Source organism: Muntiacus reevesi, chromosome 22 (assembly GCF_963930625.1).
Source record: "Muntiacus reevesi chromosome 22, mMunRee1.1, whole genome shotgun sequence".
In the NCBI taxonomy this organism is placed as follows: domain Eukaryota; kingdom Metazoa; phylum Chordata; class Mammalia; order Artiodactyla; family Cervidae; genus Muntiacus; species Muntiacus reevesi.
The window spans coordinates 4,101,700-4,128,200 of record NC_089270.1 but is presented as its reverse complement, the minus strand read 5'-3'; the positions used below and the strand labels follow the sequence as shown (position 1 = coordinate 4,128,200).

The window sequence follows — 26,501 nt, the reverse complement described above, 5'->3', positions numbered from 1 at the left end:
TGTTTGATATTAAAGAATTCTCCCTTCTTGATCCCAAGGGTTTTAGCTGTTTAGAACTTGATTAAATTTAATCAGTTTTTTTCCAATAAGAGTTACAAATGTGATCAAATTTTTATTAATTGTGTTTGATATTAAAGAATTCTCAGTTTGGGACTTACCCGTTCCCGTGCCGCTTAGGAGCAGGGAGGCTGGGGCCTTCGTTACCCAGGCTGCCGTGTGACCCCCTTCCCCTCGCTGGCGGAAGCTGCCCACCTGCCCTGGGGGAGGGTGGGGTTCAGGGTGTCTCTCCACCTTGGGCTCCTTTGCCCCCCGCGGGGCAGGGGCCAGCCCTGGAGGCAGGCGCTCCTCCTCCCGGAAGCGGGCTCAGTCCCAGACTCAGCAAGGCCAGGGGGTGTCTGCGGCCTCAGCTGCCCCGACTGCGGCCACCTGCGCCCTCTGCTTGGCCCTGGGTCCCAGCCGTCCTGACGGGGGCGTTTGCCCAGTGCCGTGACACCGCCATAGCTGGCCCCCCCGCACCGAACCTCAGTTTTTTATCCACTGACACTTGTTCAGTAGACACTCTAAGAGCCAGCCTGTTGCATTGCCCTGGAGTTGGAGAAATGGCACTGCTCCCACGCTCGAGAACACCCCTCTGGTGCGGAAATAATTCCAGGGCAGGGTTACCGGGAGGGAGGCAGGGCCGCCATGGGGAACACGCACTGGGGTTAAATGAGTCATCACTAGGGTTTCTAGTTCATTTAAAACTCACCACAACCTCCAGAAGAAATTAGTTACTGTCTTCATTTTACCAAACGCGCCCTGGGACCAGGCCGAGTGAGTGTGCAGCTGGGAAGCAGAGGAACTGGAGTTCAGCCCCAGGCCTTCGGGTGCCAAGGCCCTCGCCGTGGCTCCCCCTCTGCAGGAAGTGGAGGGGGGCAGGTGCCAGGTGTCAGGCGGCCCGAGCTCCGGGCTCTGTGCAGTGGGAGCCCAGGGCGCAGGGGGCAGGCCGTCCTGTTGGTGGGACCTGTGGGTGGGATGTGATGGACTTGGAACCTGCCCCTGACCTGGACGCTGTGGGGAGCCCCTGAGGGCTTTCTTCGTGCAGGGAATGATGAGGCCCCCTGGCAAGCGTGCAGCTCTTGGACTTGTCCGGGTGAGAGAAGGGGGTCTGGCTCAGTGCCCGTGGAAGTCGTGGGACTGCTAAGCCTTGTGGCCCCTCCAAGTATAGACGTGTTAGGTCCGGGGGTGCACTGTGTGGGGCTCTGGCTCAGACCACAGACTGGCTTTGTACAGATTTCATTGTTTATGTTTCGGCAAATTCATGGTGTTTCAAACGTTGTCTAATGTTCCTTACAGCAGTCGTCGGGACCCAGGAGACTTGCAAAATAAATCAGCATTGGAATTCATTTTTAGAGACTGTTACATTTTGAATTTGGATCACTTATTGTGTAGGTTGTTAAAATAACACAATTAAAATTTAGTGTGTTCACACGCAGAGCTCAGCTCTGCCGTTTCTTAGGAAACTCAGTAGCTAAGCTGTTACAAAATTTTTGAAGAAATCTACACTTTTCTAAAAAGTTATACTTTTTATATACATTATGCTGTAGATTTTCCCATGCTCTTAATGCCACTTGCATCATGCTTGAATTTCTTTGCTGTCTTCGTCAAACCCCCCTTTTTTAAAGGCGAACGTGGATTATGTTCTTAGAGGGTTCCTGTGAACTGAGTGATAGGTCAGTTAATTATGTAGTAACACGATACTGCAAACAAGAGGGCCATCTGGCTCTAAGCATCAATAATAAAGGATGTAACGGTACCCGCATGCCTCACACAACCCTGCCTCCGTCCTGTGTGCTGGAGCCACTCATCCCTCACCCTGGGCCATCCCCCGAGCTGGGAGGAAGCTCCTGGGCGCAGGCTGGAGCTGGCTGCTCTCAAAGGCATCGGTTCTCCCAACCTCCCCTCCCCGCTTCAGAGGGCCCGTCCCGGGGCCTGAGTGTCCAGACTGGTGATCCCAGATGGTGGCAGTAGCTCTAGTTAGGGCTAAAGCATAATTAAGATATTCAGTAGACTCTTAATTCCTTTCCCCTTTCTCTTTGGAAATATTTTATACTTGAGTAGAAGTGGCATCCTGTGGTGATTTAAAAACATGGACTTTGGAGTCAGACTTGCTAGGTTTGAATCCCAGTTCTGCCTCACACATGGGCCTCCGGCGCCCGACAGCTTCCTCTGGACGTCTGGTAGGCCTTCCCTGATAAACAAGCACCAAAGCTAAACTCTGATTTTCTTTTTTTCTGATCTGTCAGACCTGTTCCCTTTGCAGCTTTCCCTGTTTTGGTAGATGACAGCCTTGGCCTTCTCTTTCTGTCTGAAGTTTTACAACCACTGGACTTCTCTTCCCGACACCGCCCTTCCAGCCTGACAGGTGTTTTGTTTGCGTTTATGCTCAGTGGGTGGGGCAAATCCGATGTGCAGTCAGGTTTGAGAAGTAGTGATTTGCTAGAAAATTCTGAACCTCTGCTCCAGTGAAGTCGCATGGACAAAGTCTTATCAAAGAGGTGTTCCTGGCATAGCCAGCAGAGGTGGTTGCAGCTGAGTGATCTCCCAATTGCTTGTGTTTTTGGGAAATGGCGAGTAGATTCCTTTAGATAAGTTAGCCATACTCACTTGGTTATGGGCTTCCTTGGTGGCTTAGACGGTAAAGAATCTGCCTGCCATGTGGGAGACCCGGGTCAATCTCTGGGTTGGGAAGATCCCCTGAAGAAGGGAATGGCACCCCACTCCAGTATTCTTCCCTAGAAAATTTCATGGACAGAGGACCCTGGTGGGCTACAGTCCATGGGTTCACAAAGAGTTGGACATAGTGACTAACACTTTGACTTGGTTATAGTAATGTGTAGAAGATGTATAAGAATATTAGGAAATAAAATAACGCTTGGAAATTACTGCTCCCCAAATGATCACTGTTTGCATTTTGGTGTTTTTCCTTTCAGTAAGTTTTCCATGTGCTTTTCACTTTTTTTTTTTTTTTTAAAGAAAAGGCCATTTGAAAAATGATAGCGAGTCTTTGTAATTTGAGTACACATCAGAGGGTCTCCGGAGTGTGAACACCTGGGTTGATGCTTCAGAACATATCTGTGGCTCTTTTAGGCCTCACACTGTGTATACACATGTGGGGGTCTGGCAGTGTTGTCAGGAAGTGAGGTTGAACAGCAAGTTTCAGTCCTGGGCAGGCTCTGAGGCAGTTGCTGCTTGTGGCAAGGATAGCAGCAGTGGGGACAAGTTTGCAGTCTTCACCATCCTGAACAGAACTCTGTCAGGGGAGCAAACACGAGTACATGTGTTTGGGTTCATATAACATGGGATGTCTTCAGTGGCCTTCTGGAATTTCAAGTCAGGTCTTAGATGTTAAAGAGAGAATCCCAGAATAAGGCAAAACCAGGACAACTTAAAAGTGACATTCATTCTCACCTGTGGGTTCTCAGAAAATCGTGAAGCATCATAAATTGCAGGAAGGAAAAACCTTGAGTGCTCACTGCAGGTAACTGGTAGCTGGCCTACAAGTATACTCTAAAACAATTTAATTTCATTTAAAAACAAAACCTTTCTTCATTCTTTCTTATAATCCCTTATGCGTTTGGAAAATGAGTTTGAATCAGTTTACAAAAAAGGTCAGATCTCAGTTACAGATAAGTAGGATGAAGCATACTCTAACAGGTCTCTCCCAATGAAGGGAGCCGTACCACTCGAACGTAAACATAGTACCTGGAGCAGCAGTGTGAGGTTCTGGAAAGGAAGTAGTAGCAGGTGGTTTGGAGAGGAAGACCGGAAGCTCCGCTGCATGGGTAACACTTACCACTCTTTGCATCCTCTAGTATCCCCAGCTTGACACAGTGTAGTATAAATAAGGGCTGATTGTGTTGCAAATCTTGCAAAAGATATAAACCTACAGATTCGGGGGACCAGGAGGCTCAGTGAACTCCAGACAGGATGAACTCACAAAGTCAGTGCTCAGACATGTCATAACCATGGTGCTGAAAATGTAGACAAAGAAAAAAAAATCTTAGAAGCAGCCAGAGAAAGTATATCACTTACTGGGGAAGCAGAGTTTATGACTTGCTTTTCCCATCAGAAACCAGGGAGGCCAGCAGGAAGTGAAACAGCATTTTTTAAAGTGCCAAAAGGAAAGAACTTCTTGTTCAGTCCCTGAATTGCATCTGACTCTTTCCGACTCCATGGCCTGCAGCATGTCAGTTTCCCTTGTCCCTCACCATCTCCCGGAGTTTACTCAAACTCATGTCCATTGAGTCAGTGATGCCATCCAACCATCTCATCCTCTGACGGCCTCTTGTCATTTTGCGTCCAGTCTTTCCCCGCATCAGGGTCTTTTCCAGCGAGTTGGCTCTTTGCATCAGGTAGCCAAAGTACTGGAGGTTCAGCTTCAGCATCAGTCCTTCCGATGAATATTCAGGACTGATCTCCTTTAGGATGGACTGGTTGAATCTCTTTGCAGTCCAAGGGACTCTCAAGAGTCTTCTCCAACACCACAGTTCAAAAGCATCAATTCTTTGGTGCTCAGCTTTCTTTATGGTCCAACTCTCACATCCATACATGACTACTGGAAAAACCATAGCTTTGACTATATGGATCTTTGTCGTCAAAGTGATGTCTTTACTTTTTAATACTTTAACTCTTTTTAATGTCTAGGCTTGTCATAACTTTCCTTCCAATGAGCAAGCGTGCTTTTTAATTTCATGGCTGCAGTAACTGTCCACAGTGATTCTGGAGCCCAAGAAAATAAAATCTGTCACTGCTTCCACATTTCCCTTTCTATTTGCCATGAAGTGATGGGACCAGATGCCATGATCTTAGTTTTTTGAATGTTGAGTTTTAAACCAGCTTTTTCACTCTCCTCTTTTACCCTTATCAGGAGGCTCTTTAGATACTCTTCTCTTTCTGCCATTAATGTGGTATCATCTGCGTATGTGAGGTTGTTGATATTTCTCCTAGCAATCTTTTTTTTTCTCCTAGCAATCTTAATTCCAGCTTGTGAGTCATCAATCCTGGCATTTTGCATGACGTACTCTGCATACAAGTTAAATAAGCAGAGTGGCAATATACAGCCTTGTTGTACTGCTTTCCCAATTTTGAACCAGTCAGTTGTTCCATGTAAGATTCTAACTGTTGCTTCTTGAACCACATACAGGTTTCTTAGGAAACAGTTAAGGTGGTCTGGTATTCCTATCTCTTTAAAAATTTTCCAGTTTGTTGTGATCCACAAAGTCAAAAGCTTTAACGTAGTCAGTGAAACAGAAGTAGATGTTTTTCTGGAATTCCCCTCCTTTCTCTGTGATCCAGTGGATGTTGGCAATTTGACTCTGTTCTTCTGCCTCTTCTAAATCTAGCTTGAACATCTGAAATTTCTTGGTTCATGTACTGTTAAAGCCTAGCTTGGAGAATTTTGAGCATTACTTTGTTAGTGTGTGAGATGAGTGCAGTTGTGTGGTAGTTTGAACATTCCTCGGCATTGCCTTTCTTTGGGATTGAAATGAAAACTGACCTTTTTCAGTCCTGTGGCCACTGCTGAGTTTTCCAAATTTGCTGGCATACTGAGTGCAGCACTTTCACAGCATCATCTTTTAGGATTTGAAATAGCTTAGCTGGAATTCCATCACCTCTGATAGCTTTGTTTGTGGTAATGCTTCCTAAGGCCCACGTGACTTCACACTGGGATGTCTGACTCTAGGTGAGTGACCACACCATCATTGTTATCCTGGTCATTAAGACCATTTTTGTACAGTTCTGTGTATTTTTGCCACCTCCTTGTATTAATCTCTTCTACCTCTGTTAGGTCCTTACCGTTTCTTTCCTTTATTGTGCCCATCCTAGCTTGAAATGTTCCCTTGATAGCCTCGATTTCCTTGAAGAGATTTCTATTCTTTCCCATTCTATTGTTTTCCTCTACTTCTCTGCATTGTTCATTTGAGAAGGCCTTCTTATCTCTCCTTGCTGTTCTCAGGAACTCTGCATGCAGTTGGGTGTATCTTTCCCTTTTCTCCCTTGCTTTTTACTTTTCTTCTTTCCTCAGCTATTTGTAAGGCCTCCTCAGACAACCACTTTGCGTTCTTGCATTTCTTTTTCTTTTACGATGGTTTTGGTCACTGCCTCCTGTACAGTGTCATGAACTTCTGTCCAGAGTTCTTCAGGCACTCTGTCTACCAGATCTAATCCCTTGAATGTATTTGTCACTTCCACTGTATAATCATAACGGATTTGATTTAGATCATATCTGGATGGCCTGGTGGTTTCCCTACTTTCTTAAACTTAAGCCTGGATTTTGCAACAAGGAGCTGATGATCTGAGCCACAGCTCCATGTCCTGTTTTTGCCGACTATATAGACCTCCTCCATCTTTGACTGCAAAGAATATAATCAACCTGATTTTGGTATTGATCATCTGGTGATGTCCATGTGTAGAGTCTTTTCTTGTGTTGTTGGCAAAGGGTGTTTGCTATGACCAGTGTGTTCTCTTGACAAGACTCGGTTAACCTTTGCCCTGCTTCATTTTATACTCGAAGGCCAAACTTGCTTGTTACTCCAGGTATTTCTTGCATTCTAGTCCCCTCTAATGAAAAGGACATCTTTTTTTGGTGTTAGTTCTAGAAAGTCTTGTAGGTCTTCATAGAACCGTTCAGCTTCTTTGGCATTTGTGGTTGGGGCATTGACTTGGATAACTGTGATATTGAATGGTTTTTCTTGGAAACATAGCAAGATCATTCTGTCATTTTTAAGATAGCGCCCAAGTACTGCATTTCGGACTCTTTTGTTGACTATGAGGCTACTTCATTTCTTCTAAGGGATTCTTGCCCACAGTAGTAGACATAATGGTCATCTGAATTAAATTTGCCCATTCCTGCCCACTTTAGTTCACTGATTCCTAAATTATCATGTTGATGTTCATTTTTGCCATCTCCTGCTTGACCACATCCAATTTACCTTGATTCATGAACCTGTCATTCCAGGTTCCTATGCAGAATTGTTCTTTACAGCATCGGATTTTACTCTGACCACCAGACACATCCACAACTGAGTGTCGATTCCACCCTGGTCCAGCTGCCTCATTCTTTCTGGAGCTCTTAGTAACTGCCCTCCGTTCTTCCCCAGTAGCATATTGGACACCTTCTGACCTGTGGGGGCGCTTATTTTCCAGTGTCATATCTCTTTGCCTTTTTATACTGTTCATGGGATTCTCACGGCAAGAATCCTGGAGCGGTTTGCCATTCCCTGCTCCAGTGGACCATGTTTTGTCAGAACTTTCTAATGTGACCCGTCCATCTTGGGTGGCTCTACGTGACATGACTTACAACTTTATTGAATAATGCCAGCCTTACTTAACTCAAGAACTATCAACCCCAAATTCTATATCCAGCAAAATTACCCTTCTGCAGTGGAAGTAAAATAAAGACCTTTTCAGATAAAGGAAAACTGAGGGAATTTGCTGCCAGCATATCTAAAAAAATTACTGAAGGAAGTTTTCCAGACAGTAGGGACATTATAATAGAAGAAACCTGAAACATTAGGAGGGAAGAGGAACAGAAATGGTAAAAGTCCAGATGACTACAACATACCATTGTTCTCTTAATGAGGTCTTTAAAATATGTTTTGTTGAAAGCAAAAACTATGTGGTTGTATGGGATTTTCAGCATATGTCGATGTAGTATGTATTACAGATAAAGCAAGAAGCGGGAGGGGATATGATGGTAATGTTTCCACATTCCACTTGAAGTGCTAAAATATTGATTCTAATTAGATTGTGAGAGATATATATTATAAATCTCAGATCAACTACTAAACTTCACAAAGAGAGCGAAAAACAAAATATTTTAAAATGGAATTCTAAAGAAAGTTCCAGGAAGTGAAATCAAGACAGGCAGGAGGAAATGTAGGAAGGAAAAACGGAAAACATAAGCTGGGTGGCCCAAATTGAGACACATCAATAATTTGCCTTAATATAAGTGGTCTGAGCACACCGGTTGTGTCGGACGTTGTCAGAGTGGGTTCAGAAGCAATGACCCAACGATACACTGTGTAAAAGAAACCCACTTCAAATATAAAACATGTAGTTATAATTAAAGGATGCAAAAAGATAACACTGCCCCGAAGACACTAGTCAAAATGCAGATGGAGCAGATACAGTAACATCAGGAAAACCAGACTTCAGAGCAAAGAAAATCACCAGGGATGAGGTGGGATGTTACCAATGAAGACATAGTCACGTTGAGTGTACATCTAACAGCAGAGCTGCACAATGCCCAGAACAGAACCTGATGGATCCGAAAGAAGTAGGCGCGTCCACGGTCGTACCTGAAATGCCAGCGCCCCTCTCAGTAACTGATGGGACCACTGACGGAATGAGCCAGCACAGGAGCGCCTCCCACCACCGAGCCAGGCTGCTGGGCGTTTGGAGGGGACTCCACGCCCCAGCTCGAGCACGACACACCTGCTCACCAAGGTAGACCGTAACCTGCGGCATAAAAGAAGCTAAATTGGAAAGGATTCAGTTTATACACACTATCTTCCCTCACCACAGTGGAGTTACAGGATCAGAAAGATAAGAAGAACATCTCCCCACACTTGGAAATTAAACAAGTAACATGCTTCTAAACCCCTGGAGAAGGAAACGCTAATCTAATCCATTACTGTCGGCCTGGAGAATCCCATGGACAGAGGAGCCTGGTGGGCTGCAGTCCATGGAGTCACAGAAGAGCTGATCATGACTGAGCGACTGAGCATATGCTTCTAGATAAGTTTTGGGACAATAAGAGAGTCACAAGGAAAATGAGAAAATATTTTCAACTGAACAAAAATACAGCCTATCAAAATTTGTGGGATGCACTGCTTAGAAGGATGTTTTTATTTTTTTGGCCTCACTGCGTGACTTGTGGGATCTTAGTTCCCCAAGCAAGGATCAAAGCTGGGCCCTCGGCAGTGAAAGCACAGTGTCTTTACCACTGGACTGCTGGGGAACTCCCCAAGAAGGGAATTTATAGCAGTAAGCCAGTTCGAATAGAAAAGAGAAAAGTTCTCTAATCTAATTTTCTACCTTAAGAAATTGTAAAAGGAGCAAATGAACCCCAAAAAAGTGAAAGGAAGAAAATAACACATGTAAGAACAGAAGACACTGAAATTGAAAACAAAAATTAATAGTCAAAGAAACCACAACCTGGTTCTCTGAAATGATCAACAAAATCAAACACGAACAAACCTGACAAAAAGAAAGGAGAACCAAATTATCAGTAAGAGAAATTAAAAGAGGAGATACTACTGCAGATGCTGCCGAAATTAAAAGGGTAAGAGAATGTAATAAATAACTCTCCAAACATAAGTTTGATAACTTAGATGAAATGATCCACTTCCTTGAAAGTCACAAATCACCAAACCTCATTCAGGATGCAATAGATAACAAATTGTGCTGTAATTATTAATGAAATGGAAATTGTAGTTAAAAACCTCCCATAAAAGAAATCTCCAAGCCTAGAGGGGGTTTCATTGATGAGCTCTTCCAAATATTTGAAGAAAGACTGGGAGGTGACTGCGGCTCAGATCATGAACTCCTTATAGACAAATTCAGACTTAAATTGAAGAAAATAGGGAAAACCACTAGACCATTCAGGTATGTCCTAAATCAAATCCCTTATGATTATACAGTAGAAGTCACAAATAGATTCAAGGGATAATTAGATCTGATAGAGTGCCTGAAAAACTATGGATGGAGGTTCATGACATTGTACAAGAGGCAGTGATCAAGACCATCCCCAGAAAAATAAATGCAAAAAGGCAAAATGGTTGTTTGAGGAAGACTTACAAATAGCTGAGAAAACAAGAGAAGCTAAAGGCAAAGGAGAAAAGGAAAGATACCCATCTGAAGGCAGAGTTCCAAAAAATAGCAAGGAGAGAAAAGAGCACCTTCCTAAGTGATCAGTACAAAGAAATGAGGAAAACAATTGAATGGGAAAGATTAGAGATCTCTTCAAGAAAATTAGAGATACCAAAGGAACATTTCATGCAAAGATGGGCACAGTAAAGGTCAGAAACAGTATGGATGGACCTAACAGAAGCAGAAGATATTAAGAAAAGGTGGCAAGAATATACAGAAGAACTATACAGAAAAGATCTTAATGACCCAGGTAACCATGTTGGTGTGATCGCTCACCTAAAGCCAGACATTCTGGAGTTCGAAGTCAAGTGGGTCTTAGGAAGCATCACTACGAACAAAGCTAGTGGAGGTGATGGAATTTCAGTTGAGCTTTTTCAAGTCCTAAAAGATGATGCTGTGAAAGTGCTGCACTCAATATGCCAGCAAATTTGGAAAACACAGCAGTGACCACAGGACTGGAAAAGGTCAGTTTTCATTCCAATCCCAAAGAAAGGCAATGCTGAAGAATGTTCAAGCTACCGCACAATTGCATTCATCTCACATGTTAGCAAAGGGATGCTCAAAATTCTCTAAACCAGGCTTTAACAGTATGTGAACTGAGAACTTCCAGATGTGCAAGCTGGATTTAGAAAAGGCAGAGGAAACAGAGATCAAATTGCCAACATCTGTTAGATCACCAAAAAAGCAAGAAAGTTCCAGAAAAACATCTACTTCTGCTTTATTGACTACGCCAAAGCCTTTGACTGTGTGGATCATAGCAAACTGTGGAAAATTCTTAAAGAGATGGGACTACCAGACCACCTAACCTACCTCCTAAGAAATCTGTATGCAGGTCAAGAAGCAACAGTTAGAATTGTACATGGAACAACAGACTGGTTCCAAATTGGGAAAGGAATATGTCAAGGCTGTATCTTGACACCCTGTTTATTTAACTTATATGCAGAGTACATCATGAGAAATGCTGAACTGGATGAAGCACAAGCTGGATTCAAGATTGCCAGTAGAAATATCAATATCCTCAGATATGTGTATACCACCCTCATGGCAGAAAGTGAAGAACTAAAAAGTCTTTTGATGAAAGTGAAAGAGGAGAGTGAAAAAGCTGGCTTAAAACTCACCATTCAAAAAAACTTAAGATCATGGCATCTGGTCCCATCACTTCATGGCAAATGGATGTGGAAACAGTGGAAACAGCGACAGACTTTATTTTCTTGGGCTCCAAAATCACTGTAGATGGTAACTGCAGCCATGAAATTAAAAGATGTTTGCTCCTTAGAAGAAAAGCTATGACCAACCTAGACAGCATATTAAGAAGCAGAGACATTACTTTGCCAACAAAGGTCTGTCCAAAGCTATGGTTTTTCCAGTAGTCATGTATGGATGTGACAGTTGGACCATAAAGAAAGCTGAGTGCCAATAAATTGATGCTTTTGACCCGTGGTATTGGAGAAGACGCTTGGAAGTTCCTTGTACAGCAAGGAGATCAAACCAGTTAATCCTAAAAGAAATCAACTGTGAATATTCATTGGAAGGACTGATGCTGAAGCAGAAGCTCCAGTATTTTGGTCACTTGATGCAAAGAACTCACTGGAAAAGACCCTGATTCTGGGAAAGATTGAAGGCAAGAGGAGAAAGGGACAACAGAGGATGAGATGGTTGGATGGTATCACTGACTTGATGGACATGAGTTTGAGCAAGCTCCGGGAGTTGGTGATGGACAGGGAAGCCTGGAGTGCTGCAGTCCATGGGGTCGCAAAGAGTCAGACATCACTGAGCGACTGTACTGAACCAAACCAGATGCACTTCCACAATATACATCTTAAGATAACAAGATTAGTCAGAAGGTTCTTGTTAAGGAGAAACATGTCCTCAAGCAAGATACATTGTATATTGACTAAGACAAAGCAATGTAGAAAAAGTTTGTCCTTTTCTCCTCCTTGAGAGCCCCAGACCCCTTTCTTCTCCTTGGGGACTTCTTATCAACCCACCCAAGAATTGACTCTCTCAGTCTTAGCAGGAGATTATCTCATAAAATGTCTGTGGTGGTGGTTTAGTAGCTAAGTCATGTCCAACTCTTGTGACCCTACGAACTGCATCCTGCCAGGCTCCTCTGTCCATGGGATTCTCCAGGCAAGAATACTGGAGTGGGTTGCCATTTCCTTCTCCAGGGGGTCTTCCCGACCCAGGAATCAAACCCAGGGCTGCTACATCGCAGGCAGATTCTTTACCGACTGAGCTACGAGTATAAAATGTCTAATTCATATTAATCTTGGATTTTAGAGAGGCAGCAGGTTATATATCAGATTTTCCATGAAGCGTTTGTGGAAGAGAAAGAAAGGGGGAAGCGAGGAGAAAGGTCATTTAATATGAACAGTTTTTATGCTGTGCATGGATTGTCTCCTACTATTGTCGTGGTGACAGTTAATTCATCTGAGCAGTTTAACTCTCTTACCTCAGATGCCGTGATACTATAAACTGGATTCTGGTGCACGGTGCTCCTCAAGGGAGGTTTGCTTCTTTTTCCAGGTGTGGAAATGATGCCTTTGCCCATCAGTCTGAGAGGGCAGAATTCAGGCACTTTCAGTCTTTCCTCTGGGGCTCCCCAGAGGATGTAGGAGCTCGAGACCGCGCTGGTCTTTACCAGGGCCACAGACCCTGCTGGGGTCAGAGGGTCTCAGGCTTGGGAGGGGCTCCGACTCAGGAGCAGAGAGCCCCTGGTCTGTGTCCTGATTCTGTCACTCACAGTCAGCTGCGTGACTTCAGGCCGCTGACTTGACTTTGCCTCTCTCACCTGTGGTCTCCTTCTCTGCAAAGATAATGCCCATCTTGCCTGTGCCTGTGAAGGTTCTGTGGGAGGAAATCTGGGTGGTAGTGGGTGGTGGTGGTCGCAGTAGTTCCTAGTTCCTTGGTTAAAAGACTCTCTGCTTCCACGGGTTCGACCCGATAGGCTAAGACCCTGTGTGCTGCGGGGTGCAGCCAAAATAAATACATAAAAACTACTGCAGTCATCTTGTTTTTAAGTGTGGATGTTCCTGGAACAGTGGTTGGTGTCCACTGAAAGCTCAGTAAATGTCAGGGGCTTCTCATGTTCTGGTCTCACCTCATGGCTATACCTTTACTCTTGTAGTGGATAAAAATCTTAAAAAAAATAAAATAAAACAATTTTGCCTCTGTCAGGAGTGTTCAGTGTGTTTTGGAAATGTGTAGTTGGCAAAATCAGTCTTGAATTCCATCTGAAATAGCTTAAAAGTTGTTTTGTTTTTTTTTCAAGTTATAAAAAATAGTTCATGAAAAAGACACCTGTAGAATCCCCAAATGACAGAGGCAGGCAGAGTCAAACAGGAAAGCCTCCTTCACCTGAGGCTCCGCGCCCTGCCGGCCTACCATCCCCAGCCTTCCTCTGAGCCAGGGGACGGTGTACGCTTCGCTCGCGGGCACACGTTTGTGACCGAGTTGTGCAGCTTCTCTCTGGCGTGTCCACGATCGGCTCTCAGGAGACTTGCCCAGTCTGACCCTGAAGACGCCCTGGCCGGGACTGTTCAGAGGGGACTGTCCGTCTTCTGAACCTGGTCTGGGACTGACTGTGGGCTCCAGTGATCATGTCTGCAGCTGAGTAGCCTGTTGAATAACCTGAACCAGCAAAACGTGTTCCAGGCAAGTAGCTGAATCGGGGCCGCTTCCGAGGAAGATGTGGGGAGGTGGCCCTTGGGAGCTTTCAAATGCTCCTGTGCTTCCCTGAACAATTTAGTGTGTTGATACAAAAATATTGACAGCCAGAGAAAACGGCTTTTTTCCCACATCAATCTAATTCCCAGTGGAAGATTGAGATTTTAAAAGTATTTTATAATCTCTGAACACTGTTGGATCAGCCGGGAAGACACATCTTGGGCCTTTCCCAGGGGTTTGGGCATAGGCCTGGTTGGCTTGTCTTGGGCTGTGATGCATGGAGCATAGCTGACCCTTCGGAGGAGGCATAGGCAGCAAGCGCCCACGTGGGACTTGAAGAAACCTCAGATTTGAGAGGGGTAAGGCTGTGAACTTTCCTGTAAGTTTCCTCTAAACTGTCCTTTAAGTTACTGGTCTAAGTTGAACTCAGAATGTTGCTTTGCACCTTGTCAGCGTGTGGAAGCGCTTCAGCTGGAGTTTTCTCTTTGCCACTGGAAGCTCCATTGTTATTCAGGCGCTCAGTCGTGTCTGACTCTTTGCGGCCCCACGGACTGCAGCACGCCAGGCTCCCCTGTCCTTCACCGTCTCCTGGAGCTTGCTCAGACTCATGTCCATTGAGTCAGTGATGCCATCCGAGCATCTCACCCTCTGTTGCCCCTTCTCTGGCCCTCAGTCTTTCCCACTCCGTGGTATCCTTGAATTAACAGGCAGGTGTTAGGTTTGTCCCTGATCCTGTGCCTGTGTCTGATAGTGTGGCCTGAGGGCCATGGAGGGGACACGACTGTGGTAAACTGATGTCGTAGTTTGAAGACTGCGCACCAGGGGAGTTGATAGGAAGAGGCTCGATCCAGACTGCCCAGGCTGAGATCCCGCCCTGTCCCTGACCAGCTGTCACTTAACCGGGCAAGTTACTCAGAGCCTCAGCTGCTGCGTCTGGGAAAAGAGGGGCTGGGGAGAGGATGCTCATGGTGCCTATACTCATTTCCTGCTGCTCCTCAATAAATCACCGCCAAACTTGGTGGCTTAAAACAATAGATGGATCCTCCTGTAGTGAGGAGGTCAGAAATCTGAAATGAATCTTCCAGGCTAAAATCAAAGTGTCGGCAGGGCTGGTCTCCTTAAAGACCCGGGAGAGACCCGGTGCCTCCTGTCCCAGGTTCTGTAAGCCGCTGGTCTTTCTCGGCTTGTGGCTGCGTCACTGCAGTTTCTGTTGCCATCAGCGCATTGCCTTCCCCTACTAGAGTCACGCCGTCCTCTGCTTCCATCTTCTGAGGACACTTGTGGCTATTTTGGGCCCACCCAGATAATGAAGGATAATCTCCCCATCTCAGGGCCCATAACGTTAATCCTGCCTGCAGAGTCCTTTCTACCATGTAAGCTAACAGTCACAGGTCCCCAGGATTAAGACACGGGCATGTCTGGGGGCCGTCCGTCAGCCTGGCACAGGACTGACTCACTCATGGGGTTGAGAGTGTTGAGTGGGACTCGCCCATCTTAGCTCAGATGCTCCCTCCTGGGTGGCGTCTTCTGAGCAGTCTTCCCTGACCACCAGTCTGAAGGACAGTCCTCTGCCAGGGGGCTGTCGGGTACTTTCTGCACAGCACTTTTCTCCGTCGTAAACTCTTGCCCACTTGCTTGTTGCCTCTTTATTGCCTGCCTCTTGACCCCTCCCAGAATATGAATTCACGAAGCCTAGGAGCAGACCTTGTTTGCTTTTCAGTCACTTTCTCTCCAGGGCCTAGAACAGTACCTAGCTTTATTGGATAGTTAATACAAATTTGTTAAATGGATGAAAGTGAAAGTCGCTCAGTTATGCCCAACTCCTTGCGACCCCATGGACTATACAGTCCTTGGAATTCTCCAGGCCATAATACTGGAGTGGGCAGTCATTCCATTCTCCAGGGGATCTTCCCAACCCAGGGATTGAACCCAGGTCTCCCACAATGCAGGAGGATTCTTTACTGTCTGAGCCACGAGGGAATCCCGTTAAATGGATGAATGTCAGAATTTCAAAGCACGCCGCTTTGTAGACTTTTTTCTTATCTCTGTGACAACATAGACATTTCCCCATATCATTAAGTATTCTCCCATGATCTCATTTTTACGCACTAAGTTGTGGCCTTTGTGTAGCCACATTTTGGTTTATTTAGCCAGTTTCCTCAGTTGGGCACTGGAGCCGGTCCTTTCCTTTGAAACCCAGTGGCCTGAAGCAGGGCTGGGTTCTGTTAGCTGTGTGTTAGGGTGCTGCATGGAGCACATCACCCAGTCTCACCTCCTTGACCTCAGAGCCAACCATGTTGTAGATTAATCAATAAGGAAATAAATCAAGTGTGCTGGTAGCCTGGGAATGAGCTCTGGCTAACTCAGAAACTTCAGGAGGCAGAATTCTTTACAGGTGAATTAAGATAAAAGTCACATCTAATGTCATACTGAGATAGAAAAGAGGCTCTGTTGACTTCTTATTTTTAAGTTTCAAATTTTAGTAAATTCAACTTGTCCTCACATGGTATATAGTTAAAACTTTATAAATGGTACTCAGATCTAAGATATGTGATAGAAACTATTGTTAAAGTAACTTGCAGGTTATGACCTGCCAGAGGAGATAAGCAGTGTGTTTTTGGTAAGCATTATCTTAATATGTATTTAGCCCATGCTTAACACGTGTCTCTCATATTTAAATTGAGTGAGCTTGCGGGCTCCAGCTGGCTGACCTCTAAAGTACGTGTGGACTAGATGTTGGTAGGAGAGGCTGAGAATGCCTATCTTTGAGAACAGAACGAGCTTTCTTCCTGTTTCACGACTTATTTCTGGAAGGACACAGTAACTCCTCAGGCTGTGTCTGCTGCCTGTCCTGGGGCTCTTGGAGGCCTCCGATTCCTCTCTGTCACAGACCAAGCGCCCACAGAGTGTGATAATCATCTGCTTGCTGGTCTGTGAGGGACTTGAGGACAGGAGCCTTGTTCGTCTTTAGTCCTAGGGCCAAGCGCTAGAGCTTGGGGAGAGATGAAAAGACGGATGGGAGAAGGACGGAGTTCATACGGGCTGCGTGTCTCCTCTGTGCTGGGGGCTTCGCTCGTCTTCAGTGGTGGAGAGACCACAGCCAGTCCCCACCCTCAGAGGTTTCCGAGTCTCTTGAGGGAAATAAGTACTAATCAGAGAGTCATATAATTACAAGGTTTGATTAAGTGCTGTGAGAAAACAGAGCCTGATGCTAGGAGGGAGACGAACAGGGCCTTGCTGTAGCCTGCATGGTAGGGGGAGTGTTTGTGCAGGGAAGGTATTTAAGATGAGATCTGAAGATGAGGTCGGCCTTCGTACTGGTTTAGTCCCCTTGTGAAGAAAAACCTCAAACCTAGAGAAGGGTTCAAGGAATAATTTCATGATGAACAGCTATATATGGTCTGCTTAGATTGAACAGTTGTTGACATTTTGCCATATTCATTTTATCATGCCTTTCTAGTTTTAAAAAATGGAATCAGTTGAAAGTAACTTGCAGGTATCATGATATCTTACCCATAAATACATCACCGTTCAGCCTCTACACAACCATGAAGTTGTTATCAGGCTTTAAAAAGCCATCAGTAATTTCTGCAGCAGCACCTGACTGTGGCCACGTTCAGACGTTCGTGACCAGATCACCTCTGCCTTCTCTAGCTGGCCTGACTGTTCTTCATGCGCCAGCAGCCAGTCAGGTTTGGGCTTTGACCTTGGTTGTTTGTCACTTTATTCTCTTAATGGAAAACAGTTACTCTACCATTCTTTGATGACATTTACTTAAAAAAAAAAAAAAATGATCATGGGTTAAAGATTGAGGAGATGTGTGAAATGAAGCAGTAATATGGAAAAATTTATTCCAAAGACATTTGAGGAAGTAGATAGTTATAAAACCAAAAAAAGAAATAGAATAAGATTGCTAGGTTAGATTTAAATAAACGAATAGGGTAAGAAAACATCACCTTTGGAGTTAAGTTTTCAGTTGGACATACATGTGCAAGTTAATATGTCACTTCACAGTTTCTGGATTCTAACTGAGTGGTAGGTAGCAAAGGCTTATCTCCTAGAGGATTAAAAACTTCAGGGAGGCTTGTTAAAAACATCCAGGTATAAATTGAAGAGACACCTCTCCCCCATGCATTTGTCTTACTTTCAGATTTTGAGTAAGTTTTGTAAACAAGGCTTTTCTTAATCCTTCCAGCCAGAATCAGCCTCTCCCGTTTTATCCTATTACTTTTAACAAATGGCTTTATTGTGGTATGATTATTTATCATCAGATTCACTCAGTGTACATGTTCATGATTCCTTAATAAACTTACAGTTACGCAACGGTCACTGCAACCCGGATGTAGAATATTTCCATCACTCAGGAGAGTTCCTCATGCCTATTTGCAGTGAATCTCCACTTCCACCTCCAGCTCCAGGCAAAGATCGATTTGCTTTCTGTCGAGAGATTTGCTTATCAAAGACATTTCATATAAATGGAATGCATATTATCTTTCGTCTGCCTTTCACCCCACAGCGCCCTGAGGCTCGCCTGTGTGCTGTCCATGTGCAGCCCCTGTTCATCACTGTAGATGCTGTTTATCCATTCCTTACACAGTGGATTTTTTTTGGTGTTGGGCTATAATGAATAATGCTGCTGTGCATATTTGCTAGCAAGACTTTTTGTGGATGTATTTTTTATTTCTTTTGGGTAGATTCCTACAAGTGTGGTGGTGGTGGTTTAGCCACTTGGTTGTGTCGATGTGTATTGAACAGTATATATAAGAAACTGCCAGATTCTTTCTAAAATGGCTGCAACTGCCAGCGACTTATGAAAATGTCTTACTGTTGTCTGACTCCTCAACCACAGCTTGATGGACACTGTAGGTTTCTGAGTGAAGTTTCTGGTGGTAACTTGGTAATGCTGCTATTCAGAAAAATCAGCTGGGGAAAGCCTCCTTCCATGGTCTGAGGAGTTGTGAGTTTCCATCAGGGAAGAAGGGTCTGTGCTGTCTCAGACCCAGAGCTCATTCCTTGAACATTGGACCCATGGGCTGACCGGCAATCATTTTGACCTCACAGCAGATTTTAAGACTTAAAGCATTGAGGTATGATCTGCAAACAGTTGAATGCTCTCCTCTGAAGCATACTATTCAATTAGTTTTGAGGAATGCTTATCAAGATAGTAATTCTGTCACCCCCAGTGATACATTCTGCCCCTTCCCAGTCAGTCCCCCAGAAGCTATCACTCGTCAGATTTCTACTATTATGCTTCTGTGTGCAGCCTAGCGTTTTAATTGAACTGATCTTATTGTGGAAAACATTTGAACTGTAGTACAGTACAAGACCCTGATGCTGGGAAAGACTGAAGGCGGGAGGAGAAGGGGACGACAGAGGATGAGATGGTTGGATGGCATCACCGACTCGATGGACATGAGTTTGAGTAAACTCCGGGAGTTGGTGATGGACAGGGAGGCCTGGCGTGCTGCAGTCCACTGGATCGCAAGAGTCGGACACGACTGAGCGACTGAACTGAACAGTTCAAAGAGGAGAAGAAAATAGCTATCACCCCACTCCCCGGAGGTTACCAGTGTTACTATTTTTATGCAGTTCCTTCTGGTAGCATACGCGTCTCATTTTCAGAAGTCTCACAAAGCAGAGGTCTGGCGCACGCTGCCCGGCGCTGCGCCACTGGCCTTCGGAGGGAGAGTTTGCAGCGTGGTGTCTGTGCTCAGCGCGCAGTCACTTGCTCGGTGCGGGCAGCACTCAGGCCCGGTTGTATCGGGGCGGGCATCCCGCGTCTAGACCCGCCCCGCCCCCCCCCAGCCCGCGTGGGCACGCCCCGAGGGGTCCTGAGGGCGCCGCGCAATGCCCCTGCCTGGCCAGCGGTGCAGGGACGCCAGAGGGCCTCGGGGGCCCGGCCCCAGTCCCGCCCCGGCGCCCGGGTCCCCGGCGAGCCAGGCCTGACGCGCCGAACCCGAGCCGCGGATTGGCTGCGCGGCGTCTGCGCGCGATTGAGCGGCCTGCCGCCCCCGCCCGCCCGCCGCCGCCGGAGCCGCCGGAGCCGCCGCCCGAGGTCCCGCCGCGGAGCCCCGCTCGGGCATGGAGCCGCCGGCCGCGCGCCTCTGAGCCCCGCGGCGTTCATGGTGAGTGGAGCCGGGCCCAAGCACGCCCCTCCGGGGGGACCGCCTGCCCGGCCCCGGCCGGAGGCCCCCGCGTGGGTGCGCCGTGTGCATGTGTGGGCGCTCCACGCATCTTCTCTGCTCCAGCGAGCTGCAGCTTGCATGCGGCCGCGGCGCTGCGCCTTCCTTCTCAACTGCCGTGCTTTGTCTGCGGTGCCCTGGAAAGGGTTGAGTTTTAACGGGTACCGTGGGAGACCGTAAGAGGGAGCACCGGCGCGTCCTGATTCTCATCGCCCACAAGGGGATTGCAAGCCGGTGTTCAGATTGAGGACAGGCCGGGCACCCCTCTTAGAGGCCTGAGTGGGGAAGCCTTTGTACGGGGATCAGGACCCTACTCCCCCCTGTTCGCTCCACGTGCGAATAAAGGTGGTCAGATGGCAACAGTAGGCAGGCTTGTTAAAACCCATAGTTCAGATTTATTCCATTTCATTCACCAGTCCACAGATGAACGTCTGTGTTCTACATGTTTTGGAAGGACTATGACAGGCCTCCTGAGAGTTAGTTGTTTCCCTAATGCCAACATTTCCGGTAACCTAGAGGATGCTTTCTGGGGAAAAGACTAGTAAGTGGGTGAAAGAGGTGAAGTAGGAGGAGCCCTTCAGAGGATCCCCGGGGTCCCTCTTACTGTGAAGGCAGCCTCATTAGTCACAGAGGACTGTCGCTTCGGAAGTCCCAGTGTTTGTAAGACCTGTTCAGGCTACTCCTACTCGCTGTAAATGGCAAAACATAACTCGTCTCCTGTCCCACATTCCAAAACCACGCTCGCCCCTCCCCAAAAGTTGCTCGTTACAAAGGGCAAAGCCCGCTGCAGTGTTCTGGATGCTTCACGTTCATCTGGTCTTCACCGCAGCCTCACTAAGCAGCCTTCTTAGTGGGGAAATACTGTGAGAAATAATTGTGCAGTAACACCCCTTGGCCTCTTTTGGACCCCTGCTATGGCTGTGTGTTACATTGGTTCATTCCTACTGAATAGATGGGGAAACAGGCTTGGAGGCCTGAAGAAACACGCTCACGGTCGCGCTGCTGCTGGTGACGGTCGGGAAGTGCTGGTTCAGACCCAGGCCTGCTGCCCACTCCCGCCCGGCGCCTCTCCGGCAGGGCCCCCGCCTGTGCGCAGGTGGTGGCCGTGGCGTCTCTCCTGTTGGCTTGGGGCAGCCTTCTAGTCGGTGCCAGGTGGGGAGCTGCTGTGCTTTTATTCTAGACAGACCTCTAAAACCTTCTGTTTGTTTTAAAAAGCTCCTCTTGATACTATAACCGGTTGAGTCCAAGGCGTAAGCACAGGTTTTGACTGATGACCCTTTCTCCTTGTAGCTGGGGTGGATTTCAGGAAGCTGAGGGGCTTCTGTTGTCACATTGGGGCATAAACGGCTGCCTTTCACCGCGCTCTTCCAGTGCTGTGAGTAGCAGTGACACCCCTCTGGTCATCCTCCCAGGAATTCCTCCTTTTCACCCTTTGGGAATCTTGATCGTTTCCTCTTAGGCAAATGTCTGTTGAGGTAGACTTTTTGTCATTTCTTCTTTAGCCAGCAGAGTATACACACTTAGTTTTGGAGTCTGATGCGCTGTTCGGATTGTGCACAGGAGGAAGACCTTGCCGCTGGCTGTGTTGAACCGGCTCGTCGCGCCCTGGGCTGCTCACTGCCTGGCTCTGCGCCAAGGCTGGCTCTTCCTCTTCTCTCTCCCCTTTGCTCTCAGCTTGTCCCATCACTTCCAGGTAGCTCGTTACTGAGCCCGTGAAATCTGGAACAGAACTTTGACTCAGCGTCGTTCCCGGTTTAAAGCGCCCGGGCCCCGCAGACAGGCCTGCTGAGCGTGGTCTCTTGGCTGCTGTCGTGCTGTCGGGATGCCTGGCTCTCGTGGCTTCCAGCCAGCTCCTCCGTCCTCTGTGCGCTGAGATGGCACCCTTTAGGAAACGCTTTCTCTGCCTCTCCAGCCATCGCTGTCCTGTCCTTGGGGCTTCCGCAGCTGTGGCTTGCCCTTTCACGGTGTGGGTTATTATCTGCCCTGGCCTCGCAGCCTCTGCTGGCATCTTTCTGCCCCCGCTGGCATGAGCCCTTCAGGCCTGGGGTCTGCACGTCCCCTTCACACTTGAGGTCTCTGCCCCTGTGTGGTGTCGAGGCCCTGCTCAGCTGTCTTGGCTCGTTGCCTGCTTGCTGCTTTTTTTCCTGACCCTTTGCTGGGTTATCAGAATGCCCCACAGCTAGCCCCTGGTTAGTACAGTAGGTTTTCTTGGGGTGGGGTACAGTAGGTTTTGTTTGCTGCTCTCCCTCTGCTGCTGGTCTTACCTTCCCAGCAGCATACGAGGTAAACCACTCCCGGCAGGGACTATGACCTGTTCTGAATGAGTGGCCTGCAAACTTTGTTTGGCACAACCCCCTACTCCTATCCCTGGGTCAGACAGTTTGGGTTGAGACTCAGTGCTCTCAAAAGGCACAGCTATAAGTACGTATGGAACTGAAACACAGTCTCCTTACTGTGTGCGCCTGTTTTTTTGTTGTGGTTGTTGTTGTTGTTTGTTTGATTTAAAAAATGCTGTCATGACCAGTTAAACTGATTTGCCCCTAGAACTTTGAAGAACTCCATTCTAAATTCCCTCAGGTTATACAGGGGGTTGGAATCTGTAGCCGTTCCTTGAGTGGATGTTTTATCTTTATTAGTCTGCAGGACTTCCACAGCAATGAATGGCATTGTTACTTGGTTTAAACCAGAAAACTTCGAAACTTGATCCCATCGGGGCGCCAGGAGGAGAAGAAACTCTGAGATGGTGACTTGGACTGAGGCAGGGATGACCCCGCTGTTTGCCTGGCACAGGGAAAGGGCTTATACTTTACAGGCAGCCATCGAACGCATGTCCGTCACCTCACCATCACGGGAGTCTTCACAGTTGCTCCTTTTCATGGCTGAGAGAGAAGCAAGATGATTTGCCTCAGATCAGAGCTAGGACTTAGAACTGAGTCTTTCTGCTTACAAATCCCCAGCTCTTGCCACATCACATGCTGACCTCAATGTTGATAAACTCACAGCTGAAAGTAGTTTTTTCCTGAGAGTGACGCGTCCTCTCTCTTGTTCCTGATGTTGGCTTGTCCGATTTGGAAGATGAGCTCACTGTTGACTTCTCTAGGTAGCAGTGTGAGCACTAGGTTTGGAGTAGGACCTGTTAACAATCTCCAGAGCTGTTCGTGTTCTGAAATGCTGTTTAAAATGTTGAAGAGGCCTTCCCTGGGATTGCAAGTGTGGACGGGACAGGCCTGTTTTTTTTTTAATCATGCAGTGCAGTATGTGATTAAATCATAAGTATCTGCCTTGCGTCTGTACTTAATTGGCCATCACAGGTTTGTGTCATAGATGAAAGCTTTATTTAGACTGAATGTGAGTGATTGAATTCCTTCTGGCCCATGCGGCCTGCGGTGGGCTGTGTGGCTGCAGAGCTTGGGTGCTCCTGCTCGTCTCCTGCAGCCCCCTTCGGGCGCCACCGCTGCAGGTCTTCTCTCTCTGGGCGGGGTGGTGTGATGGGGGGAGCTGAGCCAGTTCCGTGTGTGTTAAGCCCTTGGGAAGCGCTTGGCTCGTTACAGCTGTGCTGTGTTTTATCATCTATGATGGAGCCTCTGAGCTCCCACTGAAGAGACTGATCTTTTAAAGATCACAAATCAAGGCATTTAATTAACGTTATAACTCCTTTTCATATCTGTGCTCTTTGCAGACTTTGCAGGGCTCCTTGATTGTTGTTTGGCCATAAAGCATTTTTTTCCCTCTGCCTTACATTGTTTCAGGCCCGAGGGAAAAAGGGTCATGGCAGACAGCAGCCAGGGCCAGCCTTCCTGGAGCATCCCTCTGCCCCAGGGCTGTGCTGGCTGCCTCACACGCCTCTCCCCACTCTGAGACAGCCCCCTCTGCCAGGTGCTGTTACCCTTTCTGCAGATGTGGAAGTGAGGCACCGGCAGGCTTAGTTGTGCTTTGCCGGAAGTCGAGGCTGGTTCTTGGTGGATCTGAATTTGCTGCCGGGCCTGTCTGGCCCCAGAGACCACTCTTGACTTGAATGGGCCCTGGGCCCTTCTCTCCACGGCTGCACACCTGTTTTGAGTGTATCCGCAGGGGAGGTCAGGCCTGCACAGAGGGTCGGAGAGGAGAGTCCTACAGGTTCAACACCTTGCTGGCTGTGGGCCTGGGGGCAAGTCACTTTGAACCTCAGGGGTCCTACTTGTAAAACACGGTGACACCTGCCGTAGAGATTGTTATGGAGATAAAGCACCCAGAAGCAAGTGGCAGCGGGCATCCACATTCTGGGGCGTCTAACTTGGGGCTCGGCTTCTTTGGCCTTGGCATGTGGTTCATCAGACCAGGGTCAGCACATGAGTAGCACTTTACAGGGTGTTCATTAACGATGCTTGTTAAAATGCAACATGTCTCAGAACCTTTCTGAGCACAGCTCTAGGTAGTTTTCCTATAAAGTTCAAGGTTCTGCTTCGGGTGCTACATATGACACTTCCTCATAGTTGTTTATTACCGTGTTAAGTTGCAGCTGAGTGCCTGGCACATGGAGGTGCTCAAGTGTTTGAATGGCTGAACACACGAGTCCCTTTTCTCAGCTTTGGGTAAGCGGAGGTCATTTTAGATTTTAATGGAACCATTTTACATCAGGGTGACTCATTGGAAAAGACCTTGATGCTGGGGAAGATTGAGAGCAGGAGAAGGGGGCGACAGAGGATGAGATGGTTGGATGGCATCACCGTCTCAATGGACATGGGTTTGAGCAAGCTCTGGGAGATGGTGAAGGACAGGGGAGCCTTGTGTGCTGCAGTCCATGGGGTCACAAAGGGTCAGACATGGTGTAGCACTGAACAACAGCAACGAACAACGCTGAGCCGTCTAACCCTGTATGTCCAGAGTTTCAGAAACTGCCCCTCCCACCTGCGTCTTGGGGCACACCCTGCTCACAGCCTGTGGGTTCTGAGGAAGCAGTTTTTCCTTTAAGCTTTTTAGAAACCTCAGTAGGCTCTTCTGTCTGAGAGAGTAATTGCTAGCCAAATAATTTTACCAGTAACACTCCATTAACAACTAGAGTTAATAAAATTAAGTTAGCAATTCATCACTTTCCACTCCTGATACTGCTTCTGTTGCATCTGGAGTGCTCACTTAAATCTTAGGCCAACTGCTCTGTTGTTTGTCCTAACCTTCCCAGCTCGGCTGCCTTGACTTAAGGGAGAGTACTGAGACCCTTGTCTGTAATAGACAACAAGAAAATGCTCGTTTTTACTTTTGCAGAAGGCTAAGGGTACAGAGGAGGAGGGCATGACAACCCACTGCTCTGTCCTTGCCTGGAGAGTCCCACGGACAGAGGAGCCCAGCAGGCTACAGTCTGTAGGGTTGCAGAGAGTCAGCGTGACAAAGTGACTTAGCACGCGGCCATGCACACAAGGATACACACATAATTTTAGAAACTGGACTCTTGGCCCAAGGTACTTGGCTCTCCTGAACGCTGCTGGTTGGGTGTTTGGAATGTTGGTCACTAGGTGTGACAGGTTTTGTGGTTGCAGCTCACAGGACAGATTAGTGACCCGGAGGTGCGGACACTAGTCCAAGATTTCCAGGGCTTGGCACAATTGTTTACGTCCTAACTGGCAGCGATGGCTGCTTACACAGGTGTTAAAGAGTTTCTTTTTTTGATGTTTCTGCTTTAAGAAAATGAAACAGCTTTAAGCACCTGCAAGCAAAAACTTTTATCTCCTTCCAAATTTTGGAAAAGATTTGAAAAGTTAACAAAAATCGATAAAATGCAGTGGGATAAATGAAAATGCTTTAGAAATTTAGGGTGGGAGTGGGAGATGAAGCCATGGGTTCATAGGAGTGCCAGAATTGGCTGTCACTCTGACTCTGAGCTTCCTGGTGGCCACTGCAACAGTCATTTCAGATTTACTGTGTCTAGAAGACAGAGTACACGCCTCTTACACAGAAGGCGCATGGGAGACCTGAGTCAATGTTTGTGGTCCCTCAGAGGGGCAGCTGGAAGGATGAGATCTTTAGTGACTTTCCTGCCGGTGTGGAAAGCCCCCAGTCCCCGTGAAGTGATGGCCTGAGCTGGCAGAGCTGCAGGAAGCCTTTCACTGGCAGTTTTTCCTTCTAAGAGCAAGAAATATTGTGAGTGTGTCATCCTCACAGTCAACTTAAAGGGCTTCATAATTCATAACAAAACAGCTTTCTTACTTTGTAACCTCAGAATTGGCTGGGCCTGGAGTTATCCCTGGTTTCTTTGTCCTAGGAATATGAAGACAAGGCTGGACGACCTAGCAAGCCTCCCTCTCCGAAGCAGAATGTGAGGAAGAATCTTGATTTTGAGCCTCTTTCCACCACTGCACTCATCCTGGAAGACAGACCAGCGTGAGTCTGAACAAGAGTCTGTAGAGAGTTTCTTTTGGGGATAAGTCCATTTGTGGTCACCGTTTCATTAGCAAAGGACCGGGTCATGAGGGGAAGAACAAGTTGGCACGTCACTTATTGAAAACACAGGTTCCGTCTGTCCCCTGTGCTGATGTGTATCCTGTATGACAGTATGACTGATTCGGAAAAGTTTCATGTAACATAGAAGTGGGTTTCTTTTAACTAATTAATTTTTATTTTTGGCTCTGTTGGGTCTTGGCTGCTGCTCAGGCTTTTTTCCCTCGATGTGGAGAGCAGAGGCTCCTCTCTGGCCCAGGAGGCCGGCTTCTCACTGCAGTGCCTTCTCCAGTTGCAGCTCTGGGCTCTAGCACACAGACTCAGTAG

The 26,501-nt window shown here is 47.1% G+C and overlaps 1 protein-coding gene across 6 annotated transcripts in view; it reads left to right on the top strand.

Annotated features, from left to right (window-relative positions):
• Nucleotides 1-26,501, top strand: part of TBC1D14 (TBC1 domain family member 14) — a 106,100-nt gene that overhangs the window by 47,409 nt on the left and 32,190 nt on the right. For 5 of the 6 annotated variants that reach the window (XM_065913909.1, XM_065913910.1, XM_065913908.1 and 2 more), the window contains one exon: nucleotides 25,999-26,117. In XM_065913909.1, coding sequence (XP_065769981.1) covers nucleotides 25,999-26,117 — 119 coding nt within the window. Of the gene's footprint in view, nucleotides 1-19,582; nucleotides 19,707-25,998; nucleotides 26,118-26,501 lie in introns of those variants that run through there. The other variant, XM_065913913.1, reaches the window with a different exon arrangement.